We start from the raw sequence: 10989 nt of genomic DNA, 5'->3' as shown, positions 1-10989 counted from the left end.
TCGCCGGGCCTGACGGGAAACGTAGTCCTAGCAACGCGTACGTGCCCGTAGCAACGGGGCGGCAGCGGGTACTTCCGGGTGTCCAATGGGGGAAACGTTGTCTTTATATTACGAAGCGCTGCCCTTTGTTTAATTCCCTGAGTTTGGGCCTCTCAAAAGCTCCCATGACGTGTCTGAATAATAGGGACTCCATATAATAAATAAATAAATAAATAAATTGAGGGTTGTTGTTGTGGAAAGAGCCTCCCCGCCGCGAGGCATGCCGGGAGTCGTAGTCCTGCTCCTCCTGCCCATCCGCTTCGCTGAGGTTTCTTCCCGGAGCATACCGGGAAATGTAGTTCTTCCACTGTAACCTCCCCCCCCCCGCTCCCCCCTCCCGCTCTCTCACTCACCCCAGTCTCAGTTCCTGCCTCCCGTTGCTCCCCCAGGTGGGCATGAACGGGGCGGGAGAGCCTGATCCTGGCAGCGGGGGCTACAAAAGGCGCTACAGGGCCTTGAAGAGGAGGCTGAAATTCCTGATCTATGTGAGGAGCTTGGGGGGGGCGGTGGGGAGAGGGGAGGCACTGGAGGGAAGGACGTCTGGGGGAGCAGGTCATATTATTTTGGAAGGAGGGGGCAATATTTACCTTTGCAGGCGGAGCGAGTTAAGGCTAAGTGAGAAACGGGGTGGGAGCCGAGGGTGGGCAGGTTATGCTGTGTCAACATGTTTCCGATTCCATGTGTCCAAAACATTGTGGACATCCTGTTCTCGTGGGGGGGGGGGGAGAGCACGTGGGGCGCCCCGGGTTAAGATCTGTTGAATCAACCCGCGCTTTTGTTTTTATAGGGAGATACGAGTAGATACGAGTAGCCTGCTCACTTGTAAGGGAGCTGAGAGCGGGGTTGGTTTCAGTGGGGTTTGTTCCCTGAAAAAACACATCTTTCGAAACCTAGTGTGACGTGGAGGGGTGTGTGCTAGGTTTGGGGGGCTTTTCTGGGGATTATCTTTACTATGAGCTCTGTGATAGGCAGCTGTAGGTTAAGAGTGAGCAATATGTGGGAGCTTACAGTGCTAACCTACTTTGCAGGGTTATTGTCTGAGCATTAAAAAAAAGATAAATGTGTGAGAAGAGCTTTCTTATAGCCATTTAATATCCTGCTCTTCAGTCTGGAGAGCAGCTCACCACAGTTAAAACATTTACAGTACAGTACATTCAAGGAATAATAATAATAATAATAATAATAATAATAATAATAATAATTTATTATTTATACCCCGCCCATCTGGCTGAGTTTCCCCAGCCACTCTGGCAGCTTCCAATCGACTTAAAAACAATACAGCATTAAACAATACAGCCTAGGAGCCTCATACCTACAGGACTGCCTCTCCTGGTATGCCCCACAGAGGACCTTAAGGTCCATAAATAGCAATACTCTAGAGCAGTGTTTCCCAACCGGTGTTCCGCGGCACACTAGTGTGCTGTGAGACACCGGCTGGTGTGCCGTGGGAGGGAGGCGGGCGAGTCGGGCGGCGAGAGGCGGTGGCGGCGAGGATCCACGTCGAGCCGGGGGCGGCTCCGCGGTGCTGGTGCCGAGCGGCGGGGCAGCGCGCGCAAAAGGGAGGAGCGCGAGACAGCGGAGGAGGAGGAGGCCGGCATGTCCGGGCAGCAGCAGCAACAGCAGCAGCAGCAACTCCCGGCGACGGCTCCTCCTCCGCCCGCTATCGCCGCCACCACCACAACAGCCGCCGCCGCCTCAGCTGCCGCCGTCCCTCAATCCCTCGCTCTGCTGCCTCCTCCCACCCCGGCAAGGGGAAGGGAAAAAACTTTCACTTTTGTGCGTCCCTCCCGGCGTGACCCTGCGCGCTGACGTCACGGGGCGGGGCTTTAATGGTGGTGTGCCGCGAGATTTTTTTCCGGTAAACAGGTGTGCCGTTGCCCAAAAACGTTTGGGAAACACTGCTCTAGAGGTCCCGGGCCCTAAGGAAGTCAGATTACCTTCAACCAGGCCTCCAGCCTGGTGGAACACTGTCTCATGAGACCAGGGCCCTGCGGGATTTGATTTCTTTCCGCAGGGCCTTTTCCTTCTGTGATGGAACCCCTATTTGGGGACTTCCCTGGCTTTTTTCTGGCCCATGTAGGACCAGTCTGGAGGGTTGGCCTTGGTGAAGATTTGACGTTTTCTCCTCCAAACAGTTTTTGATCTGGGCTTCCACTGAAATGAGGCTGCATTTTAAGTTGTATTTTAATCAATGGTTTTTATACTTGATGTTAGCCGCCCTGAGCCCGGTCTTGGCCGGGGAGGGCGGAGTATAAATAAAATAAAATAAAAATTAAAAACTTCCCTAAACAGGGCTGCCTTCAGATGTCTTTTAAAAATAGGATAGCTTCTTATTTCCTTGACATCTGATGGGAGGGTGTTCCACAGGGCGGGCGCCACTACTGAGAAGGCCCTCTGTCTGGTTCCCTGTAACCTCACTTCTCACAATAAGGGAACCGCCAGAAGGTCCTCAGCGCTGGATCTTAGTGTCTGGCTTGAACGATGGGGGCGGAGACGCTCCTTCAGGTATACAGGACCGAGGCCATTTAGGGCTTTAAAGGCTAGCACCAATACTTTGAATTGTGCTTGGAAACGTACTGGAAGCCAATGCAGATCTCTCGGGACCGGTGTTATGTGGTCCCGGCAGCCACTCCCAGTCACCAGTCTAGCTGCCGCATTCTGGATTACCGTAATTGCAGTTTCCGGGTCACCTTCAAAGGTAGCCCCATGTAGAGCGCATTGCAGTAGTCCAAGCGGGAGATAACTAGAGCATGCACCACTCTGGCAAGACAGGCAGGTAGGGTCTCAGCCGGCGTACCAGATGGAGCTGGTAGACAGCCGCCCTGGACACAGAATTGACCTGCGCCTCCATGGGCAGCTGTGAGTCCAAAATGACTCCCAGGCTGCGCACCTGGTCCTTCAGTGAAGGCATTTTAAAACCAGCAGTACAGCAAGGAATCTCTATGAAACAAAGGAATATAAGACTAGTGTGAAACGTGATGATTTTTGGGAGCAGAGCTGACCCTTTGGTAGAAATCCAAAAAGCACCCCTTCCCTCTAGTATATAAATATTATTTGATTAAGTGATTTGATAGTTTGAAAAAGGAAAGAAAAAGAAAAACACTGTCAGCTCACATTAATGATACAGTAACTGTCAATACATTTTAGTTTAGACATATAGCTCAATATATGCTGTCCAAAAAGATATCCAAGCGAGATTTGCATTTCTAAAAAGTATGTTCAAATGTAGCAAGAGTTTTAGGGTCTTTGGACCATTCCATAATAGATGGTGGGTATTTATCCTTTCAGGTTCAAAATATAAGTCTTTTATTTTAGTTATCACAAGAGCTTGCAAAAATCACACTTCATTGTCCTGCAATTAATTCCAGAAAGGCTAACTAACGGGTTGTCATTCTTTTCTTTTTTTGATAACATTTTATTAATTTTCCAAAAACAACCAAAATAAAAACCATTCACATTCAAAAATTTAGACCATAATCTTAATAGACTTCCCTCCACTTCCCCTCCTGGTTCCATTATTTTACTCTTAGTCAAGCACGTCCTTAAAATCTTATATTCTTAACAATCCAATTTTTAAACCTTACTCATCTTATTACAAGTGACTTTTAAAAGTTCAACTAATGTAAAAACCTATCCACAAAGCTTACAAGGTTTAAACATTTCCCTTATTTAAAAAAGAAAAAAGAGAAAACCAATGTCCTTTGGGTTTCAAGTTGTCTAATATGTCCTGCATAGTTCACTAATTTATTTTACCAATCTTCTTTGGTGGTGGCTTCTTTCTTCTATGGGGTTGGGCTGGTCTTGGCCTGGCACCCACTCTCAGGTGCAGGAACAAAGTCTTTTGCGCAGTAAATCCATTAAGTCCTGTACCTTTCAGAATCATAGCTTCTATTTTTTTAAACAAATGCCATTTTCAACATTCTCTTCAGATCTTTATATGTTACCTCCCAGGCCTTCTTAATAACTTTACATTGCCACCACATATAGTAGCCTCTCATACCTTTCCCCCTTCCTTTCTGTTTTGTCTCCATCAAAGTAAAATCTTCCCAGATCAATTCACACGAGGTGCCATTTTTACTGTGGATCACCTTTACTTTCCCTTTTCCTCGAGCCTACCACCTCAACCTTTCCCACCTCAGTGGTTTGTATGTTCACCTCTTTAAGTTGTCCCACAGCCTCTGAAAGTAAATTAGTATTTTCCCGGATTTGAGAAGCTGTTTTTCAACATTTTCCTTTATCTCGCACAATTCTCTTTTAAATTCTGAACGCAAATCATAAAATTCATATTTTACAGTATATTCTTTTGACTTACGACCTTGCTGGCTTGTTTCAACTTTGGAATTTTTTCTTCTACCATTTCTAATTTCAGGTGGAGGGGGGTGGAATCTCTCCCCCTTTCCCAGCTTCCTCTCTAAGATGAAATTCCAAAACAAAAATTTTAACAAATTATATTTTCCCACCTTTACATCCATTCACAATGAAATAATTTTTGTTCAATATGAATAAAACTGTAACATTAATATTGTTTTAAAGTCTGACTTGCATGGTCTCTCTTGTTATTTCTCAGGAACAAGAATGTTTCCAGGAAGAACTGAGAAAAGCGCAAAGGAAACTCTTAAAAGTTTCACGGGATAAAAGGTGAGCTGATGCGATAGAGAAGGGAAGAGGGGGTGCAGAATGGGGAGATGATGGGGGAGGTTGTGGTGCTGACACTGAGAGATGTTTATGGGCTTGGTGTGGGAGAATGAAATCTTTTAGTGATGAAGGGTGGGATATCAATTCTACAAACAAATAAATAATAGTTAGGGTTGCCATCTTTTTTTGGCAGGGTTCCTGGATCCTTAAAAGCTATGTGACAGGGGGAAATCAATGCATCTCATGTTAGGGAAAACTGTACCTGTTTGGTTTCTGCCTGAAAAGCTGCTATTAATGTTGCACGCGAGCTCTGCCTTGAAAAGGTGACTGTTCCGTAAATGGTGGGGAGGGAGCAGGAACAGGATATCTGAGGTGGCAGCAGGACTTAGTTTATGTCAAAGATGTCTAGCGTTGAGATCCAGACTTTGTTTTCAATACCAGAGCAGTATTTGAGACTTTGAGCCCTAAAAATAAGAGAAAAGTGCCTCAGTGCAGAGTGCCTTTCTTCTGCTGCTGAATTTTCTGGCGCAATCTCTGTGCACTTGGGTTTGAAGAGCAGGGCTTCTGAGGCAGGTGGCAGAGTGCTGGCCTCAGACATTCTCCACTTAGAAATTAAGTGTTGCATTTAAGATTGTGACCTCCTCTCCTCCTGATCGTTTCCTGTTTTCCAGTTTTCTGCTTGATCGCCTGCTCCAGTATGAGAACGTGGATGAAGAATCATCAGGTAATTCAAGGCTCACTGCTTTCTTCTGGTTGTGTGCTTTGGAGAGGGTAGCCCACCCACACTGTCTTGGACATGTGCAAAGAAGTGGAAGAAAATGAAATGTTGTTTCCACAGCCACAGCCACAGTAACAGCCTTGTCCTAAATAACAAAGCAGTGTCATGATTATGTCATGGTAGCGTATAATTCAATAAATGTGGTGGTAGAAAGACTGGTAGCTAAAAGTCATTTGAAAGGACATTATAGCTTAATCCTAAATGTCTGCGGTTTGAGGCCCAAAATGAGTAGGATCTGGGGCCAGAGCTTTTGCGCTAGGAGATGGTCACATGAATCAGTGCAGTGAAGCAGCATGAGCTTAGGCTGGGAAGATACGAGTTCAAATCCACCACTCAGCCTTGAAGATTACGGGATAATCTTGCCCAAATTATGTCTCTCGGCCTAACCTGCCTCGCAAGAGTGTTGTATGGATAAAATTACCCTCATGTATGTTAGGTACTTGAGTTCCTCAGCCGAAGGTTGGTATTCAGATCTGACCAAAACTAATTTTTCATTTCAGACTCGGAGGCAACAGCCTCCTCTGACAATAGTGATGGGGAGGTCCCCAAGGGGACAGAGCCACAGTCCCTAAAGAGGTGAGTTTGTGAGCCCTGGTCTCCAAGGTGAAGGGTAAGGATCAGTGCCACCAACCACGGGATGATATATCCTGTGAGCCCTGCCAGTGGGCAGAATCCTTCTGCTTGGCCAAGTTCAGCCAGTTTTCAAAATGTTCTCCCTTCTTAGGAAGCAAAAAAGACCATATGTTGCTTTCTTACATGACCTTGCAGGACCACTTTTAGGTATATGCTAGAGGGTGATCTTTACAGGAAGCAAAGATGTCTGTTTTGCTGATCATCCTTTGCATGCCACAGTAAGCCATAAACCACACATTACGGCGCATGAGCGAATCCCCCCTCCTTTCCCCTACCCCAAACATGCTGGGAGGAAACATAAACAGTGATTCCTGGCTTTGTGTTATTCCTGAACTGTGAACTGTAGTTTTCTTCGCTCCCAACTAAACCACGGTCAAGCCAAGTTTTGTTGTTCTTGGCTTACTGGTGGTGGGTTTTTTTGGAGCAAAACGAACCGTAATCCCAAGGTTGGACTGAACACTGTGCCAGCTATCATGGCTTTGTTTTTTAAAGTTCATTTATTAAATTTATATACCGTTCTCCATCTGAAGATTGCAGGGAGGTTTACAGCATAAAAATGCAAAATGAGAACACAAAATACGAAACAAACCAAACCAAACAAATATTTATTTCTGTCTTGTTTCCTCCCAGTACAAGTGGGGAAGAGACATGATCAGCATATAGCCTTGGTGGTGGTGCTGCTGCCACTGGGGGCTGCCTGGTTGGTGTTGACCCATGATGGGTCTTTCCAGCGGCCATTCCCAGTCTGTCAAACGCCCTCTCTAGTGAGGTGTTTCTCCCTCCCTCAGTATTGACTTCCAGGAGAAATTTTACCTGAAAATTTGGTAGCTGAAAGACACTGTTCCTGGCAACTCTGAATTTTATTTTATTTTTTAGAATACAAAACAGTATTCTATTTTGACACCCTGGGCTTCTTTAAAGGGAAAGGTGGGATATAAATCCAGTTGTAATTGAGTAATGATAGGCATGTACAGGGTAGATGTGTGACGTGTAAACTGAGCCACTCAGTGTGATTTCTTTGGCACCATGCGCAAACCATGCCCGTAGGTGCTCTGGCCTTGTGGCTTCCGCTCGTGGCAACTTTTCATCCTCATGGCAACTCCTTTCTCCTTCTACCCACAGAAAACAAAGTCCGCAGCTTGGCAGCGCTTCATCCCCTTCGTCTTCAGGCCTTTCCCTCCAGCCAACTTCCGGCTTTGGGCTCCCGGCTTCAGGGACACCATCTCCATACTTGACCTCTGTGAGTAACTCCATTTCTGTCTGGGTAAAAGGACTGGGTAGGATAGGGCTGCTCAAGTCAGACCTTGCAGGCACTGTCTTCAAATGCTGTGAACTAGGGAAAGACTTGGGCCACCTTTGCCCCATAGGTTTAAAGCACTGAGAGAGAGGGATAGAGATCTCTGGAAAGAGGGATTGACTGTTAAACCACCCTGGGAATTGTAGCTCTGAGGGGGGAATAGGGGGCTCCCTAAGAACTCTTGGCACCCTTAACAAAACTCCCAGAATTCTTTGGGGGAAGAAGCCATGACTATTCCAAGTGTCATCCTAGAGCTTTAAATATGGCCTGGGATAAGGTCCTTCTCAAACGTCAGAGATGGCTTGACTAGGTTTTAGTTGAGCTAACCTGACCTTCAACATGGCCTACCATAGAGACGAGGCAATGGTGTCAGGGATTAGAGTGGCAATGAAGTTCCCATTGCTTTCTTAGACCAAGACGAAACAAAGGCGCTCATCTTGTGTACTGTCCACCATGGCTGCGCTGACAGATGCTTGAATGCCATTGCCCACTCTGGCCAAGATTCTTGGCCAGCTTTCAAAATGGTCACTCTGGTGTCTTTGGTATTGCTGCTGAGTTTGGCAGGATAACCATTTCTCATTATGGCCACAAGTAGTACTCTGGGCCTCTCTCTCAAAATGGCTTCCCTGACTTCAAGGACTGACATTGGATATGGATGTCAGAATGCCCAAGGCTGTTCCTCACCCTCTCCTTCCCATACCACCATTTCGCTTCATTATTTTCTATTACAGCATTTATTTGTGGTTGCTAACATGCTATATAGACGTGAAATGGAGCCTCTCTCTGCCTTGGCCAGAGATAGCGTAATATGTTGGGAGAAGTGAGTTCATCATACTGGTATGCCCGGGGGGGGGGTGATGTTTAGTTACCTACACCTTGTATGCACACCCATGCAGCATTTGGGTCTGAGCTATGTGTTTGGGTAGTCAGTCACATTTTGGATGTACATCTGGTCCCCTCAAAGAGGAGAAGGCCCATTTCAACGAAGGCTTGATGTTTGCTTGAAAAGGGCAGCCAAAACGATCAAGAAACTGGAACCCCTCCTCTACCAAGGAAGGGCTAAAATTTTATGCCTTTGGGGGGGTGGAGGGGGGTGACTAACCAAGCAATCCTAATGCATGTCTATTCAGAAGTAAGTCTGGGGCTGATGGGACTTGTCATCTGAAACTTCTGGCAGGCACCAGAGTAGGGAAGGCTGTGGTAAGAGATTTATAAAATGACACGTGGTGTGGAGAAGGTGGAGAGAGACTCCCCCCCCCCTTCCATAATACTACAACTTGGGCTCACCCAGTGAAAATGATGGAGAGGAGATTCAGTATCGACCAAAGAAAATATTACTTCACAAAATGTGCCATGGCTTATGGAGTCCGCTGCTGCTGGGGTGTGATAGCAACTAGCTCAGGTGGCTTTCAGAAAAGTTTAGATAAATCTGCAGAGCTGGAGAGGTCTGCCAAAAGCTACTTAGCTGCTACGGCTATGTAGAACCTCCAGATTCAGAGGCACGCTATCTCTGAACACGAGTTGCTGGGAGGGGGCTGGATTGGGTGGCCTTCTGGTCTGATCTTCAGACGGTCGGTGGTAATGTTTGACCAGCTCAGGCTTACAGGCATAGATTTCTCAAATGATATGTGTGTGGCTTCTTACTCAGAGCCCTTTTCTGGGGCTTGCATGCTCATCATTCATACTTTGATTTCTTATTCCATCTCCCCACCCCGCCTCCACCCCTTTCCCACCCAGCTGGCCTCACCCCCTTATGCTCCCTTCCCCTCCGACTACCTGGCACTAGAGCCTGAGGCTGGGCCCCCCCAACCTGAAGCCAACGCCACCCGCTCTGCCAGGCGGCCCCAAAGGCCCCGCAAGCTCAAGGTACCATCTAGATTGTGTTGGGGGTTGGGTGTGGGGCGGAGGGTGTCTGCAATCCACTAAGTGGACAGGTTGAAGTCTGAGTGTAGGGGACGGAATTAAATTTGGGGCTCATATTGCTGTACTGTATTGCAATATAATTTGGGGGTGGGGAGAATAGAATATAATTTTGGGTGTGTTTCTCTCTCTATATATACACACATACACATTGTGATGTTTTCTATGCACATGTAGATTGAATTATTCTCATTGAACACAGTAGGGCATAATAACATAGAACAGCAATGAAGCTGCAACTACACTGCAAACTTAAAACTCATTTTGAACCTCCGTGGTATCATGGCTTCTCTCCAGGGAACCCTGGGAATTGTGGAGGCTTCTTCTGAGCGAGCCGCTGGAAAATTAAACTTTTCCTCACAGAACAATTTTTGTTTGTTCTGGGGGATTGTTTGAACCCATCAATACGACACCTTTTTAGCCAAAAAACACAGAGGCATTTTAAGAAGACAATTATGTGGGGCATGGTAGAAAGAGGAGGTTCTCTTGGATGGGTCTTAGTGCTACGTACAACATTGCAGATCCACCCTGTAAATTATTGGAAGGCTCGCTCATCCTGTCCTTACACATCCTGGATGAACGCTAAGCTCTCGGTAGCAAGCCTGGAAAGTTCTAGAAGAGAGGTCAAGTGTTATGGGCTTGGGCAGGCTAAAATAAGTACAGTGTTACTCTGTGTGGAAGGAAATTTCCGCAAAATTCTGCCATTTCATACGGGGGTGGGCAACATGCTGCTCCTTTCTGTGTGGGACTAGAGAATGCAATGCAGGAGGAGATTTGGCTCTGCCTGGCTCACTCTCCCACCCACAATTTCTTGTTCTTTTCCCCACTGCAGCTCCCGCTGCCCCCCACCTCCCACTCTGACTGTTCATCTGTGGTGGTGGGGTTGCCCTTTCCTTCGCCCCGCGGGACCCCCAAGCTGCCGCCGCCCACCATCCTCAGTACAGTGCCCCACCAGATGTTCAGTGACACCGGGGAGGGAAGTGGCGAAGACCCCCTGGATGGTGACGATGAATTGGTAATCGACATTCCCGAGTGACGGTGGCAAGCGGCTCTCTCTGCTCAAAGGACACAGGCCTCGCAGTGGTGTGCGTGGGGATTGCGCCCCACAATTTTTATTTTTGTTTTTGTTTACAGACTCCAAAAAACATGCAAACCAGTCAATAAATGGGATTTTTTATATATATAAAAAATTCCAGTTGCAGTTTCTACACATACCCTCCCCCAAACCCCCACCCCAAACTTCCCTCTTCTCCTAAACCCCACGAGCCCTTAGAAGAAGTTGCCTCCTGCTGAGGCCAGAGGTTTCTTGATTCTCTTCAGACATGTACCTTCATCTACAAACTGTATTGATTAAGAAAAATCTTTGTGAAAAAGTGCATCCCTTCACGAGGTGGGAAGAATCTTCTTTTCTTTTTTTTTTAGCTACAAAAGAAAAAATCCCTTTAAAGGCAGGGAACTCTGAAAAAGTGCTGGAAATCTCCTGAGGGGAGAAAAAAGTGAACGTTTTTAAGGACTAGGAGAGGTTTTCGCTGCACATGTAAACATTTGAAGTCAATCTGCTTATGAATTTTTTTTTGTGGAGAAGTTTATCCTTCAAAAACCCACTTGGGGATTGTTTTACATAAAATAGAAAGATCACCAGTGTTTAAAATATATATATTTTACTAGATGGTTTCTAGTAAGCACC

At 46.6% G+C, this 10989-nt stretch overlaps 1 protein-coding gene across 2 annotated transcripts; it reads left to right on the top strand.

The window, feature by feature from the left end:
- Positions 1–82: 82 nt before the first annotated feature.
- INO80E (INO80 complex subunit E) lies at positions 83–10869 on the top strand. 2 transcript variants are annotated; one of them, XM_083469255.1, is made up of 7 exons: positions 89–524; positions 4607–4677; positions 5346–5398; positions 5953–6028; positions 7208–7325; positions 9120–9248; positions 10135–10869. In XM_083469255.1, exons 1-7 carry the CDS (start codon positions 435–437, stop codon positions 10336–10338), a joined length of 741 nt encoding a protein of 246 aa, XP_083325381.1. In that variant the 5' UTR covers positions 89–434; the 3' UTR covers positions 10339–10869. The 2 variants fall into 2 exon arrangements, with proteins under 2 accessions (XP_083325382.1, XP_083325381.1); XM_083469256.1 differs by lacking the exon at positions 9120–9248 and having other exon boundaries at positions 83–524.
- Positions 10870–10989: the final 120 nt, after the last annotated feature.

The sequence above is a fragment of the Podarcis liolepis genome, assembly GCF_965112155.1.
Source record: "Podarcis liolepis genome assembly, chromosome: 13".
Taxonomy (NCBI): Eukaryota; Metazoa; Chordata; class Lepidosauria; order Squamata; family Lacertidae; genus Podarcis; species Podarcis liolepis.
This window is presented reverse-complemented; position numbering and strand designations above follow the sequence as displayed.

What these genes read in the sequence shown, in the direction of transcription:
- INO80E (XM_083469255.1), top strand. Translation starts at nt 435, where the DNA reads ATGAACGGGGCGGGAGAGCCTGATCCTGGCAGCGGGGGCTACAAAAGG. An exon ending in GGCTGAAATTCCTGATCTAT is followed by an intron (nt 525 to 4,606) that starts GTGAGGAGCTTG and finishes GTTATTTCTCAG; the next exon opens with GAACAAGAATGTTTCCAGGA. An exon ending in CATCTCCATACTTGACCTCT is followed by an intron (nt 7,326 to 9,119) that starts GTGAGTAACTCC and finishes TTTCCCACCCAG; the next exon opens with CTGGCCTCACCCCCTTATGC.